A 23944-nucleotide genomic window follows, 5' to 3' on the forward strand; every position below is an offset into this window, starting at 1 on the left:
GAGTCCATCATGACCTGCACTCTAAGATGTCTGTTGAGGGACTGCCCCCTCCCAACCGTCTACAGTGCATATTAATTCCTCCAGAGAAGCCTTCAACCATGCCCCAATGGAAAACTACAGGCCTGGGCCGAACATGAACAAAGAGGCACAGTAGGATGAGCTAACACCCGCCAGCTGGGTACATATTATCAGGAATCCAAGGCCGCAGGCTGGGTCTCAGCTTCTCCTACGTGGGAGCAGAAACTACACATTCAGATAGGTATGCGAGGGCAGAATGGCCGATTCATTAGTAAATCGAGAAATAGCCTTGAACAGAAGAGAGAATAATAACAAAATACAGTGTTCTGCTGAAGCAAGCAAAACGAGTAATGAGGCCTAACTCAGACATAGCCTAAGCAGCCTAATAGGGATTACAAAATGCAAAATGGAGTCACACTCGCTAACTGAAGCCTGCACATTACGGGGATAACTCAGTGGGTTGCATACCGTGAATACAAATGGCATCAATTTAGCCACACATTCCTAACCTAATATAGCATGAAACAAGTGTGTTGCTGGGATGGGAATTTGAAACCTAACAGATCATTAATTCTGAATGTTTATTTAATTATTTTTTACCCAGGTTCACATTGTGCCACATGTACCTAACAAATAATATGGTGTCCTGTTCACCCTATACCTATGACTTGAATTTCAAATTGACTGACAACCACTCAACACATGATGGTCTTTGTTCACTCATGTTAAATTCTATAAAAATAACAGTGATTATCTATTTTGTCAATCCTCTGCCTTGGTTGCAATGTCTACATTCATGCTGTCCTTGAACATCAGGAAGTTCTCCATTCACATTCTCTTCCAGAGATCGAAATGCCCCATCAATACCTTGAAACTGTCCAAACGAAATTACTGTAGCAGTGTCCTAACTGTACACCTACATTCCTCTCCTCGACAAACTAATCACCTTCACTATACATTCCATCACTGATCTCACCAGACATGCCTCCCACGACTATCTTGACTCTAACCTCGTTTGCTGATTGCCAAGCAGAGTGTACATTAATTACTAAGTGTTCTCACTGATTTCAAAGCTGTCCATCTCCACTCTGCATTTTTCAAATACATTCTGGATGCACATACAAACATTGGAAACTGCCAGTTACCATCTCAAGTAGTCACTAAACTACCCTGTACTTCTTTTCAGTTTACTCAAATTTTATCACAAAAAAGCATTCCCTATTGAACAGGATGTGGCTACAACTCCTTTCGCCTGTGTGTGCAAGACTGTGCTCAAAGCTCACTTCCTGCACCTGCATACACTAGATGTTTGACAATTCGCTATTCCAACCTTCCTACATCTATCGATCCCTGATAGTCTCTACACTTCCTCATTAAAAATGAATGTAAGGCATAATAGTGCCGGTCTGTAATGTCAATTCTATTGGCTCATAAATCACTCAACATGCCTTATAACCACATCTATATACATCTACTTAAACTGCTGATTGCTTAATAAACATCATACATTGCTCCTCATACCTAACAATGTCAAATATTAAATTATGCCCCTTTGTTTTGCCGACATATTGCGACACATCACAGTTGTCAGAAGTAGTACCTGAATTTCCTGATTCCGTGGGAGCGAGTGGCCAGGTCTTCAATGCAGAAAATTTCCCAATTCCCAAACACCCCTACACCCGGATTTCGCCGAGCCCAGGAATGGAAGGGAAAGGGGAAGTGGATAACGAACAACAAAGAGAGACTTCCACACTGGTGCCTTCTTCGCGTCCTCTAAGGATATGGACTGGTACACCTGTAACAATTAACAGAGAATTACTATAGTTCTAATAACCCTTGCCTGCCTCTTGCTCTCTCCCAACATCCCCTTAAGTACCTGTAATAGTGTGGACTGAGCAACTCTCTTATTGGAATACTGATAACATTCTCTTCAATCAGTGGTACTCCTGTTGTCGTTAGAGTCTTATTAGGTTGACAAAATAAAGGTGGTAAACTACAGTATGATTATATGCATACAAAAATACCCTAATTTACTTGTAGAGATTCTTCTCACACTGAAGTTGCAAACAGTCTTTCAATGAGGACTAAGTCGAAAAGCTGAACTTCACTTGAAGAAAGTCTTGGAGCTGTCTGAAGGAAACCAGGCTCTGACTAAGCCTGAGTGGAGCTCTTCTGAATTAGCGTAGCTGAACAAATGCGGAATAGACAGTCTATGGCAAGAAATAGAAATCCTTACCGCTCTCTGGAAGAACGGCAGACAAGTTCACCTGAGCACCGCCGCTGAATTCACCTCAGCAGTGCAGAAATGCGGAGAATGGCTGAGTCTCTGCACGACGTGAAGGCGGGAAACTGAACTGAAGAAACGGAATGCCGAATAATCAGCTCGGCGACTCCACAGGAATGCGGAACCAAGAAATAGGCGGGGAATGCAGGCGGAGCTTCGGAATCAGAAAACCTGCCAAAACCCCAGCCTAAACTTCTTAGAATAACCCCGTGGAAACCCGTAAGCTAACAGGGCAAGAACGGGGACAGAATAACTGGAGCTCTGACTGGAACAACCAGCCGCCAGGAAATTTCAGTTGAAGTGCGCCAGATAGAACGCACTAACCCCTGAAATGGCGGACGGCCACGAACACTAGAATGCTAACCTAGTCCCCAGAGCGGAACAACCAGGAAGCATGAGCCTGAGTTTGAAGTGCGCGCCAGATGGGAATCTGCCTCGCAGAGGGACATCGCACCTTGTAAGAAGATGCATTGGACGGTTTAACAGGCATATCTGGCCAGATCCTGACAGTACCCCCCACCAAAGCCCCCTCCCTAGGTTTCGAGGGATGAATCTTATGAAATTCCGTGACCAATCTGGGAGCATGAACGTTGCAACTTGGTTCCCACGACCTCTCCTCAGGGCCATAACCCTTCCAGTCCACTAAATAGTAAACCTTTCCTCTTCTCAATTTGGAGTCCAAGATTCGTTTCACCTCAAACTCTTCAGAACTCTGCACAGTGATTGGGGCAGGTGGTTTAACAAGTCTAAGATTTGGAGGGTTTCTTTTTATCAAGGAGACGTGAAAAGTTGGGTGAATCTTCAGTGACTTAGGAAGAGCTACTCTAACACTCACTGGATTAACCATCCGAATGACTGCATAGGGACCCACAAATCTCGGTTGAAACTTTCGATTTCCCTTCAACCGCATGTGTCGAGTGGAAATCCAAACCTTCTCCCCAGGCTCAAAAATGGGACTTACTCTTCGCTTCTTATCTGCCTGAGTCTTGTACGCCTCTTTAGCCTTATGGAGATTAGAGGTTGCCCTCTGGAAGGCTTGGCGCAATTCTTGCACCACCTCCTCCGCTGCCGGTACCTCAACCTCCTCCCGTCCCACTAACATATTGGGATGGCGACCTGAATTCAAGTAGAATGGGGAGAACCCTGTAGCTGAATGGACAGAATTGTTATAGGAAAACTCTGCAGTACTCAACAAAGTGGGCCATTCCCCTTCCTGATCCATCAGATACATCCGAAGATATTGCTCTAGGTCCTGGTTTACTCTCTCAGTCTGTCCATCCGTTTCTGGATGGTAACTGGTGGACAAACGAGAGTCAACCCCCAATCCTTTGAGGAAGGACTTCCAGAATCGAGAAACAAATTGTGGCCCTCGATCGGAAATAACCACCTTAGGAATCCCATGCAACCTGACAATGTGCTCAACAAACAGGGTGGCCAACTGGGGGGCAGTAGGAAGGGTTTTCAAAGGAATAAAATGGCTCATCTTGGAGAATTGGTCCACTACCACCCAAATCACAGAATACCCTTGACTAGAGGGCAAGTCTACGATGAAGTCCATAGATATGGTGTGCCAGGGAGATGGGGCTACAGGTAAAGGCATAAGGAGACCCTGTGGGGATTGTCTCAAACTTTTACCCTTAACACAGGGCTCACAAGTAGCGATGTACTGTCTCACCTGAGTGTCCATGCCCGGCCAAAGGAAGGTTCTCTGAATTAACTCCAGTGTCTTCTTGGGACCTTTATGACCTGCCAGCTGATGATCATGGAAATGCTGAATGACTTCTCTTTGCAGTCTTTCACTGGGGACGAACATTTTTCCAAGTAAGAAGGGCTTTCCATCCTGAACACTTCTATCTGGGCCTTCTTCTTCCCAAGTTGCAAATTCAGTCTTGGCGAATTCCTCTCTAATCTGGTTCTCCAGTTTATCCTCAACTGTAATTGCCACGATCTTGTCTTCTGGAATGATGAATTCCTCCATCTTGGCTTTACTTTCTTCTCCCATACTCAGCCGTGAAAGGGCATCCGCCTTTCCATTCGCAGAACCGGGTTTATAGGTCAGAACGAAGTCATAATCTGCAAAAAATAACGACCACCGCAACTGTCTAGGAGTTAAGGTTCGTGCAGATTTCAAAAATTGCAGATTCCGATGATCCGTGAACACAGTGATGACATGCCTCGCTCCAAACAGATAATGCCTCCATACCTTGAAAGCCTCTTTTACGGCCAGAAGTTCTTTGTCTGCAATTGAATAATTTATCTCAGCAGAAGATAATTTGCGAGAATGATAAGCCACTGGATGGAGTTGACCAGTGTCTTTCTGGCGTTGTGACAGAATTCCTCCAATTGCCAAATTCGAGGCATCAGCTTCAATAAAGAACGGTTCCTTCAAATTTGGGTGTTGCAGAACTGGTGCGGTGACAAATGCTTCTTTCAAAAGCTGAAAAGCCTCTTCTGATTCTCGTTCCCAACTGAATGGTACATTCTTTTTTAGCAGACGAGTAATAGGACTAACTTTTTCGGAGAAATTCTGAATGAATCGCCGATAAAAATTGGCGAAGCCCAAAAAGCTCTGAATCTCCTTCACAGATCTTGGAGCAGGCCAGGACTTAATTGCCTGAAGTTTGGAATCATCCATTGATACCCCCTCAGGAGACAGGATGAAACCCAAAAACTCCACACTTGCCGAATGAAACACACACTTTTCCAGTTTAACATACAGATGATTCTCCAATAGTCGCTCTAAAATTGCTCGTACATGGTCAACATGTTCCTCTAAGCTGTTTGAGAATATAAGGATATCATCTATGTAAACCACAGCTATCCGATCCAGAAACTCACGAAGCACATCATTCACAAAATGCTGAAAGGCTGCCGGGGCATTACATAGCCCAAAGGGCATCACTTGATATTCGAACAGTCCCAGCCTAGTTCGGAAGGCAGTCTTCCACTCCTCACCCTCTGCCATGCGCACCAAATGATAGGCCCCCCGTAAGTCCAATTTGGTATACACGCAAGCATCCTTCACCTGATCAAGGAGTTCAGAGATGAGGGGTAGAGGATAACGATTCTTTTTCGTGACCAAATTCAAGGCTCTATAATCGATGCAGGTTCTCAAGGACCCATCCTTCTTAGGAATGAAAAATAAAGGTGATGACACAGGTGATTTTGAAGGTCGAATGAATCCGCAAGCCAAATTTTGTTCAATATAGTCTTTCAAATGAAGATTCTCTGGTTCCGATAAAGCATAGATCCGGCTACATGGTAATGAAGCTCCCGGCTCCAACTCGATCCGACAATCGTAGTCCCGATGAGGTGGCAATTTACGTGCTTCCTTTTCGTTGAAAACTTCCTTCAAATCTTGATATTCATCTGGGATGACAGGTAGTTCCAGAGCACAAACCATTTGGATTTGATTGACCAAATTTTGTGACATCGTGGAACCTGTGGTTTCTGGAATAGCCTGAAAACAGTGCTCACCACAACATTCTGAGTTCATCTTCACAGTGCGGCGGGACCAATCAATTTGTGGGTTATGATCGGTGAGCCAAGGCAAACCCAGTATGAGCTGAAACTGTGGTGCATCGATCAGATTGAATCGGATGAAACTCTGATGTTCACCCTGGCCGACGACTGTTATCTCCTCAGTATCGTAAGCTATTGGCCAAGAAGACAAATTGGTGCCGTCCACTGCCCGAACAGGTTCGGGCCTTAACTTCTTTTCAAAATGGATACCAATAGATCTGGCGAATTGGATGTCACAAAAATTCCCAGTTGCCCCCGAATCCACCATCACAGAAACCTCTTCCACATGCGTCTTTCCGAATTGAATCTTACAAGACAAAATCAAATGTGGGGCTGCTGACTGCAGGGTATTGGCCAAAAACTGCGATTTTGGAGTTGTCTCTTCCTTCGCTCCCACCAGTGCAACTCCGTCTACTGGTGGAGCCTGTCTTTTACCCACAAACTATTCTTCGATTTCTTCGGACAATCTTTGACAAAGTGACCTGCTTGGCCACAATACATGTACAACTTGCCCAGACGCCTCTTTTCTCTTTCTTCCTGGGTAAGAGGTCCTCGAATTGTTCCAACCTGCATGGGTTCTTCGATTGCATGACTCAGACCATCTTGACTCTTTACAGATTCAGACCTAGCACGGTCAAAACGCGGTGGAATTGTTCGAACATCTTTCCGGCGTTCATTGCGTCTTTCCGCCTGCCTCTGATCTATCTGCAAGACTAGATCAATTATTTCTGATACCTCCGTAGGCCTCCTTGGAATCTGAGCCAATCCATCCTTCAATTCATCCTTTAATCCTCGATAAAAGATAGCTGCTCTCTTCGCCTCTGGCCAACTAGTTTCTACAATCAATTTATTAAAGTGGGCCAGATAAGCCACTAGATCTCGGTTCCCCTGCTTTAACTCTAATAGCTCATTATCTGTGGTTTGAGAAATGGTTCTTCGATCAAAAATGCGCAGAGATTCAGCCTTGAACTCCTCGAATTTGTACAACACTGGGTCGTTGCAAGCCACCAAAGGCAATGACCAAGCAGCAGCATCGCCACTCAGGTAGGACAGCACAAACGCCACCTTAGACTGGTCCTCTTTAAACAGGATGGGCTTGCAAAGGAAGTGTAAGGAGCATTGGGTAAGAAAAATCTGTGCCTTATGGGGATCACCCAGAAATCTCTCAGGAGGGGCCAAAGGGATAGTAGGAGACATGGCGTGCACAACCTGTGTGGTAAGTTCTGACGAAGATGAGGAAGAGGGAGTAAAGGCTGGAGACTTGATACTACCAAAATTAGGACGTGGGCTTTCAGCTAACTCCTCCAACCTCTGACGTAAATAACTAGTCTCTTGATTTGACTTTCTCACCTCCTCCCTAGTCTCACTTAACTGTTTCTGTAACCCTTCGAGTACTGAGGCCAAAGCCTTAACATCTAATCCTTCTGCCATCTCGCTCAGACGGAAGGTAAGTAAGGCACTTCAATCTGTCAGAAGTAGTACCTGAATTTCCTGATTCCGTGGGAGCGAGTGGCCAGGTCTTCAATGCAGAATATTTCCCAATTCCCAAACACCCCTACACCCGGATTTCGCCGAGCCCAGGAATGGAAGGGAAAGGGGAAGTGGATAACGAACAACAAAGAGAGACTTCCACACTGGTGCCTTCTTCGCGTCCTCTAAGGATATGGACTGGTACACCTGTAACAATTAACAGAGAATTACTATAGTTCTAATAACCCTTGCCTGCCTCTTGCTCTCTCCCAACATCCCCTTAAGTACTTGTAATAGTGTGGACTGAGCAACTCTCTTATTGGAATACTGATAACATTCTCTTCAATCAGTGGTACTCCTGTTGTCGTTAGAGTCTTATTAGGTTGACAAAATAAAGGTGGTAAACTACAGTATGATTATATGCATACAAAAATACCCTAATTTACTTGTAGAGATTCTTCTCACACTGAAGTTGCAAACAGTCTTTCAATGAGGACTAAGTCGAAAAGCTGAACTTCACTTGAAGAAAGTCTTGGAGCTGTCTGAAGGAAACCAGGCTCTGACTAAGCCTGAGTGGAGCTCTTCTGAATTAGCGTAGCTGAACAAATGCGGAATAGACAGTCTATGGCAAGAAATAGAAATCCTTACCGCTCTCCGGAAGAACGGCAGACAAGTTCACCTGAGCACCGCCGCTGAATTCACCTCAGCAGTGCAGAAATGCGGAGAATGGCTGAGTCTCTGCACGACGTGAAGGCGGGAAACTGAACTGAAGAAACGGAATGCCGAATAATCAGCTCGGCGACTCCACAGGAATGCGGAACCAAGAAATAGGCGGGGAATGCAGGCGGAGCTTCGGAATCAGAAAACCTGCCAAAACCCCAGCCTAAACTTCTTAGAATAACCCAGTGGAAACCCGTAAGCTAACAGGGCAAGAACGGGGACAGAATAACTGGAGCTCTGACTGGAACAACCAGCCGCCAGGAAATTTCAGTTGAAGTGCGCCAGATAGAACGCACTAACCCCTGAAATGGCGGACGGCCACGAACACTAGAATGCTAACCTAGTCCCCAGAGCGGAACAACCAGGAAGCATGAGCCTGAGTTTGAAGTGCGCGCCAGATGGGAATCTGCCTCGCAGAGGGACATCGCACCTTGTAAGAAGGTGCATTGGACGGTTTAACAGGCATATCTGGCCAGATCCTGACAACAGTCTTAGCCAATCCTCTTGATTTAGAGAGGGGTTTAAGCATGAAGATACTGCATCCGCATGACATGCTCACCACTGGCACACTAAAGGCTCACTGAAAGCTAGCCTGTCCGTGCCCGGATGGCGCCTAGTGCCGGAAATCCTGGATCTTTTAAGCAAGAGTCACAGGCAAAGCATATTTATTTCAAAATAAGGCTCTGATTGCACTCCTTAATTTAAGGAAGAGGAGCAGATGCATTCCTTTAAATATGGAGCCTTATGTAGACGGCAATCTACTTTTTTACACACAATGCGACTTTTCTAGTGATTTTTTAGCTAGGAATAATTTATTAGGTCACCCCAATGTTCTGTTATATGCTGCCCTTTCTTGGATATATCCTTTAATGTGGATACTAACTTAGGGGAAGCCAGTGTATTATGCTTCCTAATTAATGATATGTCGTTAGTATAAAAAATCCTGATCTAGCTATGGAAATCCCAACGATTATACTATAACAAGGCTTGCCCGTACAAAGAGAGCAGGGGGCGGACTTGCAGTTGTATGGCGTGATCCATTGTGTTGCACTGTTGAGGCTCTTATGCTAGGATGATGTGAGACCCTTCTTTTTCGAATCATCATTAACCCAAATATTACCTGGTCAGGAATGTGGGTATAGTGCCCTCCCTGATCGCAAGCTGAATTTGCTTGGAATGTAGGCCATCTTTCAGAACCTTGTTTGGATAAATAGCATTTTACTGTTTTAGGAGATTTACATTTTTACTTGGATCTTCTCGAGGATAAAGATATAACTAGCCATGGAGACCATGCTAGGGTTTGGTTTTACTCAACTTGTAAATGCTGCAACACCAATAATCACCATTTTTACCAGTTCATCTTATCTGTGCTTTAAAGAAATGTGTTTGCTGACTAGATCAGTAATTTGGCTGTTGCTTTAGGCATAAAATATTGAAATTTTGGAATGATTACTGTACCGATATTTCTTTCAGCTCTCTACATGTGTGGAATACATGTAATTCCCCAAATTTTAATGCTGCGCAGGCTAAGACCCCTACTTCTTATCTTATCAAGGTTGAGGAAGCAACCAGGGCTTAGAAAGTTTGGCTAACTGAGGGACTAGATTAATATCAAAGAAGTTAAAACCATGCAAACAGTCTCGTCCGTGCCCTGGTTTTCGGACACATTCAGATGCCAGGAATGTCGTAGGCAAGAGAATGTCTGGACGAAAGACTATAATTTTCAGAAAGAGAGAAACAAAAAAGGCGATTATTCGAGAATATAAACAAACCATTATAGATGAAAAAATAATTTTTTTCTGTTAAAAATGGGCACTGAAAAAAATACTACCAAAGAGCTGATCTCAGTGGTCAAGCTTCTTTTGAGACAGGTCAATTCTCCATACCAAAGATTCACTCAATATTTATATGATGAACTTGATAACTTTTTCAAAACTAAAATCAGTTCAGTTTTTCAAGAATTCTCTCACATAGGTTAGGTTGAAGATTCTTCCCCTTCCGGTATAGAGACTCTAGCAGATAATAATTCTTTGTAAGAAAAATGTTCTCCTAATACACAACTCAAGCACTTAATCTTCGTGCTAAAATCGGGCTCTACTTCAGACCTTTGCCCGCCACCATTACACGGCTAGCTGCTGAGCTTATATCACACTGTTAAATGTTATGTTAAAAGCTTTTATATAGCGCACGTTGTTAGATCTGGGGGTCTCTAGTTGGCAATGGTATTCACCTTTGTCCAAATAGGGACCCTTACTTCTAAGTCAGTATAAGGGGATTACACTCCTTAATAAACCCTGCTCACCCCCTTGGTAGGTTGGCACGAGCAGAAAGGCTTATCTCAGAGGCATTGTGTTAAGCATTTGTGCATATACACAGTAATACAGTGAAAACACTACAGATGGACACAACACAGGTTTTATAAAAATAAGTATTCTTTATATAGCACAATACCACAAATGACAAAAATCCACAATACTACACTTAAGATTGCTTAAAAGAGGATCAAAGTTACTTAGTTGAAGTTGATGATAAATGCGGCAAAGTTCTCAACAAAGTAACTGGATGCGTAACGCAAAGTAAACAAAAGGCTCGCAAAAGCGGAGAAGTGTCGGTTCCGTGATCCGGGGGAAATAATGCGTTGTGCCTTAATGCTTGTGCAGAGTAGGGGATGCGTCGTAATCCTTACCGGTGCGGCGGTGATGCGTAGATTCTCGACCTGCGGGCCCGTTGCGGTGCGCAAGATGGCGTCTTGATGCGATGATCTGGTTGCGATGTGAGAAGATGGCGCCCTTGATGCGGCGATGCGATGACGATGCGTAGACGCCCTGGCAGCCTTGCGACGACTCTGTACTTTGGAACTGCAACAGGCCCTGCGACACGCTTCTCCGGTGATGGGATGGCAACTCTCTCGATGGTGTCACGCTTCTCCGGTGATGCGACAGTAGGTAGCTTCAATGAACACAGGCTTCCAGGGAGATGCGGCGAAGGCTAGCTTTTCCGGCGATGCAACGATTTCAGCTGCGGCGGCGACACGCTTCCTCTTGATGCGTCGCACTTCCAGCTCCTACCGACACGCAAATGTCTGTAGTTGAGAAATCCCAGCAAGGAATTTCAAAGGGGAGCTGGAGAGGAAGTCTTTTGTCCCTGAGAATTCAGCAGGAGGCAAGCACAGTTCAAGCCCTTGGAGAGTATTCTGAAGATGCTGAAAGTCCTTAAAAAGTTCCTTCTCCTTTCCTTAGCAATGAAGCAACCACTGCAGGCCAACCCAGCAAACAGCACACTGGCAGAGGGGCACTAAAACTCCTGCAGCTTCCTTTGTTCTTCTCCTTGGCAAAAGGTTTCTTGTTCCAGAAATGATCTAATTTCCTGGGATCAGGGTCCCAATATTTATACCCCAAAATCCTTTGTTCTCTGAAGCAGAAAGGCCTCTGCCTAGTCCAAACCAGTTCCTGAGCACTTTGTTTACATGACTCTCTCCTTCCTTTCACTGTGCATCAGCCGCCCCACAGGAGGTGGAGCCAGGTCAGGGGAGGGAAGATACAGCTCTGGAGCACTTTGTTGACAAGATTTCTTCTCTCCTTTCACAGTGCAGGGCAGAGACATCAGACAAGCCACAGGAGGTGGAGCCAGCATTGTAGAGGGAAGGCCCAGCCATATTCAGGTCCAAGGTGCAACTCATCCCTCCCATCTAGATGCAGATCACTCTATTCACCACTGGGCTGCCCCAGCCTGTCTCCTGGAATCCCCCAGCCATGTCACTCATAAACCCAGGCAAGGAATACACAACCTAGCAGAGGCAGGCCTGGACAGATAGGCACGAAAATACCTACTTTCTAAAAGTGGTATTTTCAAACACAGAATACTAAAACGAACTTTACTAAAAGATGTATTTTATTATTCTGAGCTCAGGCATACTAAATTCGAATTTCTACCATGTTCTCTGAGTCAGTTAGGATTATAAGTATGTAATAATCTAGCTACTCATTCTAGCCTATGGAGAACAGGTAGCCTTCAAAAGTGAGAAACGAAAATGTCTGTAATTCACTATTAGGACATGCTACACACATCAGATCATGTCCTACCTTATACTTACAATGCACCCTGCCCTTGGGCCTACCATAGGGGTGTCTAATATGAAGCAAAGGGAAGGTTTTAGGGACTGGCAAGTGGGTGCACTTGCCAAGTCGACATGGCAGTACTAGACTGCACGTAGGCCTTGCAATGACAGGCCTGAGACACACTTTACAAGCTGCTTCTGTGGGTGGCACAACCAGTGTTGCAAGCCCACCACCAGCATTTGATTTACAAGCCCTGGGCACCCATGGCGCACTGTACCAGGGGCTGACAGGTAAATTAAATAACCCAAACATGGAATCAGCAATTAGTACATTCATTTAACATAGGGAGCACTTGCAATGGGGCACTGAATAGCAGTGGCACAGTGCCCAAAGCATATAACCAGCAAAAACATATCAAAACAGAGGAGGCAATCCGTCATAATGGAAGGGAGACTCACCCCAATGATGCCAGGTCTAACACGCGTACACCAAACGGTTTCAAGGTGCTGATAGGGCAGAGAGAAGGTGGCAGGAAACTAAGAATCAGATGTTATATGATTGGGCAAATAAACGAGTCTTGAGCAGTTTTCTGAACTGTGCGGAAGAGGTAGTTGATCTCATCTCCACCTGGAGAGAGTTCCAAAATTGAGGGGCCAGGACAGCAAATCTTAGGCCTTCATGCTTTTTACGTTTAAAAGATGGAGTATTCAGCAGGTTTAGATGAGAGGAACGCAAATCCCGGGAGGGAATTTATCTTTGAATCCTGAATAAAATAAAGGCAGGGCTATTGCCGTGAAAAGTTTTAAAAATGGTGCAACCCAGTTTGAAAACACATCTTTTAGCCACAGGAAGCCAGTGCAAGTTTTTCATTATAGGTGTCACATGCTGCCATATTGGTTGATGATAAATGAGTCTGGCAGCTTTGTTTTGAACCAGCTGGAGGCGTTTAAGTTGATAGGCAGGGATGCCACACTATAAGGAGTTTGCATAATCTAGTAGGGAGATCACCAAGGCTAAGATAACCAAGGTCAGTGCTTCCCTAGACAGAAATCTACTAATCTTCCTTATTCTTCATAATTGGAAGAAGCTTGCAGATACTACTGAGCCTATTTGGGCATTCATTGACAGATCACTAGAAATCACAATGTCTAGGCTTATATCAGAGTCTGCAGGCTCCGGAGGGTTGCCTAAAGAAGGTGGGCAAAAATTGGACTGCCATGGATTGGCAGGGCCACCTGTAAGAATCAGCTCAATTTTGTCTGGGTTCAACTTCAGTTGGTTGTGATTTTTCCAATCATTTATAAAGATCATAGTAGATTGAAAGTGGATAACTGACGCTGCTGATGGATTGATTTCCAACACCAATTGGAGGTCATCAGCATAGTTGAAAGTCCCAATCCTTTTTCCTCTCAGAGATTGGATTAAAGGGAGAAGATACAAATTAAAAAGGAGAGGGTAGAGAGAGGACCCCTGAGGGACCCCACAGGTCAATTCCCTCTGGTTGGATGAAAAATTAGCCAACCGAACTGCTTGAAAGCGGTTACCAAGGAAGGAAGAGAGCCATCTCAACGCCAGACCCCGGATCCTGGCACTTCTGACAATGTCAACCAAAATATTGTGATCGACCGTGTCAAAAGCTGCTGACAAATCCAGGAGAACCAGGGCCTGGTGGATGCCGTTGTCGGCTCCTCTTCTTAGTTCATCCAGAACAATATTTATAACAGATTCGGTAGAATGAGCAGGTCTAAAACCTGCCAGATGGGAGTGCAAGATCTGATGATGTTCAATAAATTAACTGAAGCAGTTAGCCACATATGCCTTAAGGATTTTACCCAAATAAGGCAACTGGGAAATGGGGCAATAATTACTCAGAATTGACAGATCGGCACCCGTTTTCTTCAAAATGGGTACGATTTCTGCACTTTTGAATATATCAGGGACAATACCATAGGTGAGTTGTTCAGGAACAAAAGAGGGGGATCAGGGCAGATGGAAAAAGCTTCACGAAGAATATGAGGGGGACAACAATCAGTAGGGTACCAGAGTCAACCTTATTGAGTAGGTCAAGAAAGGTCTCCTTAGAGATCAGGGGAATTTGATCCATCTGATGTTTATTCTGACAGATGTTTGGGTCTGAAATAGGGGGACTAGAAGGGGGAAGGCTGGTTTTAATGACTGTAATTTTCTCAAGAAAGACGTAATTAAGGGAGGCATAGAAAATTTGTGACGGAACTGGCCTTGGCATGATCCTGTCTGGTTTGGAGAGCTCATTCACAATAGAGAAGATTTCTTTATGTTTATTAGATGAATTGAGGATTTTATTAGAGAAATAATCTTTCTTAGTTCGAAGAAACTCCTTTTTATATTTTTTCTGGAGATCTACATAAATGGCCCTCTTGTCTGGGAGGTACTGATGTCTTCAGCAGCGTTCGGCCTGTTTTAAGATAAGTTTCTTGTTTTTTTAATTCGTCAGAAAACAAACGTTGAGCATCATGGGGTCTTAAAATAGTGATTTTTTTAAAGAGGAACAATGCGGTCACTAACCCGCTCGAGCCAAATCTTAATGCTCTCTGCCTGGGTCTGAAATGCCTCCTGTGCAGGTGGAGCCATGTCAGTTAGCAGTGATCTAAATTGATCAGTGTTCATACGTCGCCAATTTCTTGACATCACATTCCTCAAATGTTGAGGTTTTGAAAGGAAGGCCTCAGTAAGAGAAAATGGTTACTAAATAATGGTCGGACCAAATACTGGGAGAAATCAGTGGAGTGGAGATCTCCAGGTTGGAAGTCCATATTTGGTCAAGAGTATGATCTTTTATATGTGTTGCACCCTTAACATGCTGGGTGCAATTCATCCCAGTTAGAAGATCAGTCAGTTCAATCGAACAGGGGCACTCCCTATCTTCGTTGGGCCAATAATTGAAGTCCCCAATTATTAGAACTCTGGCATTGTTGATAGCCAGGTGGGATATCATTTCGCCCAGTGCCTAAGGAAATGTGGGCATGAGTTGAGGCAGTCTATAAAAGAGGGCACACATAAAAGGTAACTGGGGGGGATTCAAATTTTAGAACTAAACTGTCAACTGATATTTAATATGGTAATTGACTCGGATATTTCCCAGCATTTGGAAGGGGGTAAAGAAAATTTCTCTTACTAAGAATCAATCTGCTAATCCTAGTGAATAAAAGAATTATCGACCCATCTCACTATTGCCTTTCCTGGCAAAACATTTAGAAAGAGCTTGAACTTGGAACTGTTTTCACCGACAGACAAACATGGTTTATCGGACCATTCACAAGCGGACACAGCACGGATTCAGCTCTAGTAGCAGGCACCAATGCTATTAGAAGTATTGTAGATAAGGGTGGCTCAGCTGTGCTTATATCTTTTGACCTTTTGGCTGCATGCGACACTGTCAGCACTCCACGCTAGTGACCTGCCTTGCCCAGTTAGGGATGAATAGCCAAGTCATACAGTTGCTACATTCTTTTCTACTAGGCAGGTCACAGATGGTGATTTGCAGTACTGCTTCAAACATTTCTCTCTGCCTTGTGGGTTGCCACAAGTCTCGTCATTGAGCCCTACCTGTTTTAATGTATTTGTCTCTCCTCTAGCATCCTTGATTAGATCTTTTGGTTTATCTGTCTTCTTTTATGCTGGCGACACTCAGATACTGGTCACTGTATCTAACGATAATTAGTGAACTGCAACAAACTATCAAAATTGTATTCCAGAGGTAGGGGTTGGGATGAGTGACAACTGTCTGAATCTGAATGCTGAAAAGACAGAGGTCCTTATTTTTGAAAAGCAAGTCAACTTCTTCTTGGTGACCTGAGGAGTTTGGCAATATTCCTGTTCCTATCAAAGCAGCTAGAAACCTAGGTGGAGTCTTTGACGATTCTCTTGCTTTTATTAAACAAGTAAGCTTTTTATATCCTCATGCTCCCTTATAACGCTCCAAAAATGTTTTCCATACATTCTTTTGAATTCTAATAAGTTAATTGTATCAACATTAAATCTATCACTGTTAGACTATTATAATGCCCTCTATTTGGGCATTGATTTACCTGTTTGAAAAAAAGACTGCAGGCAGCCCACAATGCTGTTGTTTGTCGGATCCTCGATATTCCCAAATATCAGTCTGTTTCAAAAGAATTATATAAACATCACTGGTTACCAGTAAGAAAAAGGACTGTGTATAACAAATACTGCACTTTCCAAAATGGATCCTAAATATCTTGAGGTATTATTCCAGTGGTATGGGCCCCAACGAGCCATAGGATCAGCTTGTAGGATAAAGGTGACAGTACCTAAATTAAATGATGCCCCTGGGGCGGAAGATCATTCATGCATGTGACGTCTAATCTGTGGAACACTCTGCCTCATAATTTGCAGATGTTGGCTAATCATTCATTCTTCAGGATTCGTTTGAAAACATAGTTCTTCCAGCCGGTGGTTGGATCTCGCAATGAGGCGAGATATTTTTTAAGATTTGGCAGCGCCAAAACACCCCTGGGCAATCGAGCACTTTATAAAATGTTATCTATTCATGCAAATCCGCTGGCCTTCAAATTGCTGCTCTGCTTTTAGAGGTGGGTGCATGGCATGCAGAGCTCCATCAATATGCATAATCTTAAACTATAGTAGTGCTGACATCACAATATTAGGGTCATTCATAGGGATACTTATTTTTCTTTGCTTTTTAAGTAAAGTTTACATTGTGTGCTTTGTACCATTTATGATGTGCAGCGTCATGTCAATCAAGAAATCTAGATAATTATCTTGCACAACTTTCAGGGGCTGAGCCCATTTCCTCTTAGTTGCTAGATCTGGACGAGGATTGTGTCAGAGAATGTTTGAGACTTTGCCCCCATATGCACCACTACATTCGTTGTATCTCCTGGAAAATAGGTATGCTCAATGGGAAGAGGATCTTTGGACTGGGGTGAATGTGTGACATTGATCCACATTCGGTCCATCACCTGTTTTGTTTGCAATGGAAAGAGGGGGCACAGAAAACCCTTGCCCTGTTAAAGTTGCCTTTAAACAATGCTGACAGACAGGTCGTTTTTATACGTCTCGGACCGCAATCCTGAGCATGTGCAAATCTGCACAATTTTGGAAATGTAGATTTCTGATATGCATCGTTTTATATGTTTGATTTGTGCTAGAGACAATTTACAGCAAAGTTATTCCTGTGATTCGTGCTTTGGGGTATATTGATGCATGGGGTGTTCATCAGTGCATATGGGACTTAAATGAATAGTTTGAAAAGTGTATGCCAGAACTAAGTCTTGGACACCAGGACAAGGGGGCGCTTAGAGAAACTGAGTTTATCTAGCGCTAGCGGATGTTGTGCAAAGGAGGAGAATGGTTTCAGAACTAGTTCCATTATAGTATGGGGGTATGAAGAGGCGGAGGAGATGATCTTTGAGCACTATTTCCAATATTTTTTCTGTAATTTACTCGTGGAACAGAAGAACCAAATGGATAGATCTCCGTTTTGATACCTGTGACAGAAATGCCTTTCCTTCTTACAGTTCTCCTCTTAAGAAAATAGGCATTACATTCTTTCAGTCTAAGGACTTGCTATATATTATTGATCACATTAAATTTCAGTTCTCTCAATGCTGCGTGGTCAAGGACTTTATCTATGAAGTTATTGACATAAAAGTCCTCTCTCATTTTTAAGGAGGTGGGTGTGGTGTTGAGAGGTAAATGCCAAGGAATTGTGTTTACAGATATTTTTTAGCCACAGAGTATTAACAAACTTCTGGAGATAAAATAGTATGGCTGCATGATGTGTGGTAGTCACCATTGCTAATATCAGAGTTCTCTTTCTAGCCATTTGTTGCCTGTAGAGACATATAATAATGGGCAGCCAAAATTATGTTTTTAAAAGGTTATTCGCCAAATTACCCAACACGGTTCTAAATATCGTGGAAATGGCTGCCGGTAATGGTGTTGACGACAGCCATTCCCATCCTATTTACACGTTTGGTTCCAAATAGGAGCTGAAAAATAATAAACAATATATGCCTTGATCTGTCACCCTGAAATATTCACATTCCGCAAGTGGATTGTAACTTCTTTAGACACTATTTTGACAATTCAGTGAATACTTTATCTCCAAGTTTTAGCTTTCGATGTTTCACATCTGAAAAACGCATCTCTTAACTAAAATGTCTCTTCCAAATCTGAAATTCTGTTTTATTCAAATGAAAATGTTAATAACTGCGTATTGTAACACATATAAATCAATTCTGGTTTATTATTTGAAGCTTATAATAAATATCTACGTGGTTTCTATCTATACAATTGCAATTTATGGAATGAATTCTTAAATTGTATTTTATAAGTATTCATTTTTTCTAGGGTTTTTGAATCTGTGAATATTTCTTGGAGGGCAACCTTCAACAAAACCTCAGTTGAACTTCAAAGGGATGGAGTGAACCTGGTTAACGAACTGTTGGCGGTTTCTGGGGTCACCACGTGTTTTGAGGGCCAAACAAAATGCACTATCGCTGTGGAAATCAAACCTGACGAGGTCAGTAGAAGCACCAGGCTGCCAAAGCAGTCTCTTTAAAATATTTTTTTCCCTGCGGAAGGTTTGTTGGAGAAATTGTTTCAGGTCACTGAAGTGTGAAAACAAAAAGCAAGAATGTTATAGAAAATGTATAATTATTCTTTTTGTTTGTTCCCGTGCATTTAGAGCACTGGTTTATTCTATTATTCAATTATGCATCCTGGCTTTGCATCATTTTTTGAGTCAGGCATGTTTCCATCAACTCTTCTTTAGGCTTGGTTCTTCGAACAGCTTGCTCTTATTCTTATGAATACCTCGGACCCTGTCCTTCCGTCTACTATAGCATATTTTGCTCTATTTGCCAAATTGCTTTCTTTTTGCAAACCGGACACCAAGGTTTGTCTACCCACTAATCCTCCATTTTGGGGAAGGTTGTTACTTTTTAAGAATTCTTCTTTGTTCCTTCACACTTGTTCCCTCCTTTGAGCTCTCCTTTCACATGTTTTAATTTAAGTCAATCTCAGGGCCGCATACCCCGCTGTAACACTCCTCTCTGACTTTGTGCTTGGGTGACTGTCTGGTTGCCTTTAGGTTTTCGTACATGAGTGACATGTCTCTGTTTTGTGAGTGTGTGTGCATGCACTGTAGGACAGGTAAACCTATTACTTTATTCATTGCTTGATGTTGCTTGATGCTGTTGCTTTCTTTATTTAATGGACGCTAATTACACCCTCAATGCATCTAATTATGCACTCTGAATTGAAACTGTTGAGGAATTGATAGGGAAATATATTGACACTAAGTATTCAAAATGGAGGTGGAACTTGTGATAATACTCTTCGAAACTGTTAGCGTAAACAAGCATTTGCAATGGCTTATTTATTCAAGGGAGTATACAAGAACTTGGTCTTAATTTTCAAATGCGGTGTTCGAGTAATTGGTTTTGTTAATGTCTTTTTTCCTACATGGCCACTGTACATGCGCATACCCAGCTGCCATCTTAGAATGCTTTTTAATAAGTGTACTTTTAAAAAGCATTTTGTTATAATCTACTGTTGCATTTCCCCTTGCCTATGTTTCTCTTCTCCACTGCTCAGCCTGTTTGAGTGTTGGTGTGCCTGAAGATGTTTAGAATGTTGGATGAATGATGAGGTCATGGAATTATGGGTGCTTGTTGAGCTGTGGAGGGTCAGTTGGTGTGTGCAGGCTGAGCAGGACAGAAGCTGCTCCTGGTGGGGCATCATATGGACTTACCATCTTCCAGTGACTTACTGATGTATTTATCTTATCAATAAATCTACTATTTTGATCTACACTACACCTGGCTGCAAAGGACTATCTTATTTACAATACATTTCAAGATGGATGCCGTTTATGAGCACACCCAGCGACCATCTTGGAATAATTTTTCAACAAGCTTAAAAAGCTTTTAAAGATGGTCAGCCTGCATGCACATCCATGGTGGCTATCATAGATTTCTTTTTATAGTTTGGAAAGAATCATTTACAGATGTCCACCTGTGTGTCTGCATTTACTGTTCCAAGATGGTGAGTGGCCATTTTCAATCAGTGAATTAAGAAATACAGTGTGTGTTGGGCATGCCCCATAAATACAGAGAAACAAGCAGCCCGGTAGCAGTGTGCAGCTGCGAGACCCTAAAAAAAAAAACGGTACATTCTAAAAAAATTTAAAAACTATAATGTGAGGGGCAGGAAGGGGAGGAGGTGCAGGTGCTGTGAATGCGCAGTGAAGCGAGTCGACTGGTATCAGTGTGCAACTTCCAATCACTCGCTTAAAATAAAGATACAGTGAAACAATGGATGAGCTTGTGGTTGTTGGCAGCAGGAAAAGAGCAGAAGGGGACGAAAGATAGGGAAGTCATGCACTCCCATAGACACGAAAAACACACATTTTGACAAATAGAAATTCATGTCGCTGAAGCCAATAAGCAAGATGCTGAGCAAAAGCCAATGCAATGTATTTTATTGTAGACAACAGGTCTTCAACAACAGACAGTGAAATCTGTCTATATGTGAAAACTTTAGGCTGAAACAATTTGCAACAACCCTTGAGGTATAGGATCGGATATATCTTTCTTTGATGATAGGCCCATGATGTGTATGATCAGATATATCTTTATATTTTACTATTTTACATTAAATAAAGCAGCTTGGCAATGAACATAATGGTGTATAATATACGATTATTTGGAAAACTGTGGCTGCTTGTCTGTGTTAGTCTTTGAAATGTGTGTATGTATTGATTTTTTTTCTCCAAACGTATACTAATACATCCGGTTTGCTTATTACAGGTACCTGAATTTGAAACCTATTTTTTCATTGAACTTCATGAAGTGAGTGCTGGTGCAGCCCTTAATAATAGCATTAAGTTTGCATACATCACCGTCCCGGAGAGCGATGCTCCTCGAGGACTGATATACTTTGCTTTGGGCTCTCGGGTTGCGGTGGCTCAGAAGAAGACTACTTTAATCACTCTGCAAGTTTCCAGAAAGCCCAGTGTAGGAGTGGCCACTTCTGTCCGCTATAGTATGGAGGTAGGTTTGGTTTCTAGGTAACAATACGTCTTGTGTGTCTTCTACAATAACTGTTTTTCTAGAGAAGTCCGTCAAGGAAACTTAGCTTTTTAGGTTACAATCATATGCACCTTTCATTTGTTTGTTTAAGCCCTGTGATAATAATATTGTTTTTAAAGCTTAATTGCTTTCATTTTTTGGCGACCCCCCAAATAGGTACTGTAATTGTTTGTTCTTTCTATTTATTTTATTTATTTCTACATTTATATAGTGCATCTGGCCGTTATCAGTGTTAGGGTGCTTTACAATCAAATATTCTAAAGTAAAGAGTTACATTGAGATGAAGGAGAGAGAGAACATCATTATAGTTAACACATGTATAGAACATTGGAGACCAGCATAAGAAAGAAAGCATCAGAATGTGCAAAATGATAGAGCAAGTAATGTTTGAAAAGGTGAGCCTTTAGATGTTTTCAGAAGGTGGTTAGTGGTATCAAAGCTCTGACGCTGGAGAAATGTGAGTGAAGGTGGACTTTTAGATGTTTTGGAATGTGGTTAATGGTGTCAAAGTTCTGAAGGCTGGAGAAAGAGAGTTCTGGGCTTATGGAACAACACTGGAGAAAGATAATCTTTGAAAAGAGAAGGTTCTAAGCTTAGGGGTATCGAGTGGGAGAGAATTGTGACTCCTTAGACCTCTTTGACATCTTGAAATATTAAGCAAGTTCGCATTGTAAAGTGTAGTTTTACCATGAATGCTCTTACAGGCATGAATGAATGAATGAATGAATAATCAACGTGAAGACCGCTAACAATGCCCAAAGGCGTCAAGGCGCTGATAGCTGAAGCCCGGTCAGCAGAAGGTTGAAACATTAAAGGGCAAAAAACCAGGTCTTTAATAACGAAAAATGGGATGTGACTCTAGACAGGAAATCGATATAGGTAGGGTGTCCCAGAGTTTAGATGCTACCTCAGCAAAGGCTCATCCTCCCCACTTTGCCTTTTGAACTTGGGTACTACCAGCCAGTTTATTTTGCAGAACGCAGTAGTCTCGGAGGGACATAGCACTGGAATGGGTGTTTTATGCCTTCTGGGCCTAGGTTAAAAAGTGCTTTATGAACAAAACATATGGCCTTAAACAGAATTCGCTTTTCAGCAGAATGCCAAGGCAGTTTTTGAATGGCAGTGGAGATCAAATGAAATTTTGGAAGAGTTAAATCAGTCTCGCTGCAGCATTCTGGACAAGCTGCAACTTATGAATGGATCCCTTGGTAATGTCCAGAAAAAAGGACATTGCAATGATCCAATCTGGACCGAATCAGAGCAACGGCTGTGTGTTTTTGCGATGGAAGAGATAAAGAAGGAAAGATCTTTATCAGGGTCCTAACGACCCAAAAACGGGATGCTACCAATCTGTTCACCTGTGGGTCGAAAAAAAGATGGTTATTAATTATGACGCCAACATTCTTTGCCGAAGCAACAGAGCAAGGGCATGCACCAAGTATTTCAGACCCCAGTCATATAGCTCCACCCTCTTCGTTGTCACAATCACAATGTGAGGAGCTTGCGTAGTTCTTCGTCAATAAGGTGACAGACATCCAACATTCCTTTATGAGAGCTCGGACAGAAAAACACCAGCTGGACCATAACAGCCCGAACTCCAGCGTACGAACACAACCTCCAACCAAGCAAGCAGGCCAGCAGCAGGTGCAACAAGCAGGATTGGCCCCCGTCGGACCAATCACACAGCACAAGTCGTGCTCACCACGAGACCGCAGGTACTGGAGGATCCATCACGCCAGCAACAAAACTGTAAAGTATTCGGTTTTTTACTAAACATGCTACTTTTTCTAAACTATAATTAGCAGACCTCGCTCAATCCCTTGGACCCGTTGAGGCATCAAATTGAACCACATAAGGTACATGGGGGCATTTTTGAATATCGGCGGCTGAATGCGGTAGTAAAAATAAATCCGCATTAATGGCGCAAAATTACTCTGGCAAAATGAAATCGTACAGGCAGCCTTAACCCGCATGAACTTAAACCCGTGTTTACTGCCAATATTGCGAGAGTGAGTGAGTGCGAATTAAAATATCACGAACGTTTTCCATTTTGTAATTAAGTGAGAATGGATGGGCACAGTGAGCTTTTTTCACTCCCTTTGAAAGGATGCGTATGGAGGTATTGGTGTATTGAGGACCTTTATTGTAACACATTCCCGCTTATACCACCATGACCCGTGTCAAACAAATTGTTTTGCCAGTCTTAATAATGTTATAATACAGACTTGAGGCATCTAACAGAATAAGCAGAAACATTTTGCCCTTATGAAAAATAGAGTGAGAGAGTGAACCTTTGCCATTTGATGGCTGTGTGGTTTGACAAAGTATTGCCATTTTCCAGTTGCTGTAAAAAGCTTTCCTATATGTGTCCTTAAACCCCTTCCCTTCCTCTTCCCCTTCCCTCTTGTTTCTTGTATTCACAGGTACTTACAAGACCTTACCAAGACTAAGATTAATACATCTTTTTCTTTCACGTTGCTCCTTGCAAAGAAAATCTCTTTCTAGGACTTCACTTGCAGAGACACCCACGATCTCTGGTCACACTGTACACTGGTCCTGAAGAAAGCCCACCTGACACACATGTGCAAACAAGGGCTGAAACATGTCGACCTTTTTAAGTATACTAGCTCAAAATAGTGCGTGAGAGTCCTAAATACTCTTTGGAACGCACGCCAAATATTTGTATTTCTATTTTATATATATATATATATATATATATATATATATATATATATATATATATATATATATAT

At 42.7% G+C, this 23944-nt stretch overlaps 1 protein-coding gene across 1 annotated transcript in view; it reads left to right on the plus strand.

The window, feature by feature from the left end:
* ADGRV1 (adhesion G protein-coupled receptor V1) overlaps positions 1-23944 on the plus strand; it is a 1865288-nt gene that overhangs the window by 1052034 nt on the left and 789310 nt on the right. The window contains exons 77-78 of the mRNA XM_086963519.1: positions 18448-18619; positions 20910-21152. Of these exons, the coding sequence (XP_086819645.1) occupies positions 18448-18619; positions 20910-21152 (415 nt within the window). The remainder of the gene's footprint in view (positions 1-18447; positions 18620-20909; positions 21153-23944) is intronic.

Source organism: Lissotriton vulgaris, chromosome 3_1 (assembly GCF_964263255.1).
Source record: "Lissotriton vulgaris chromosome 3_1, aLisVul1.2, whole genome shotgun sequence".
In the NCBI taxonomy this organism is placed as follows: domain Eukaryota; kingdom Metazoa; phylum Chordata; class Amphibia; order Caudata; family Salamandridae; genus Lissotriton; species Lissotriton vulgaris.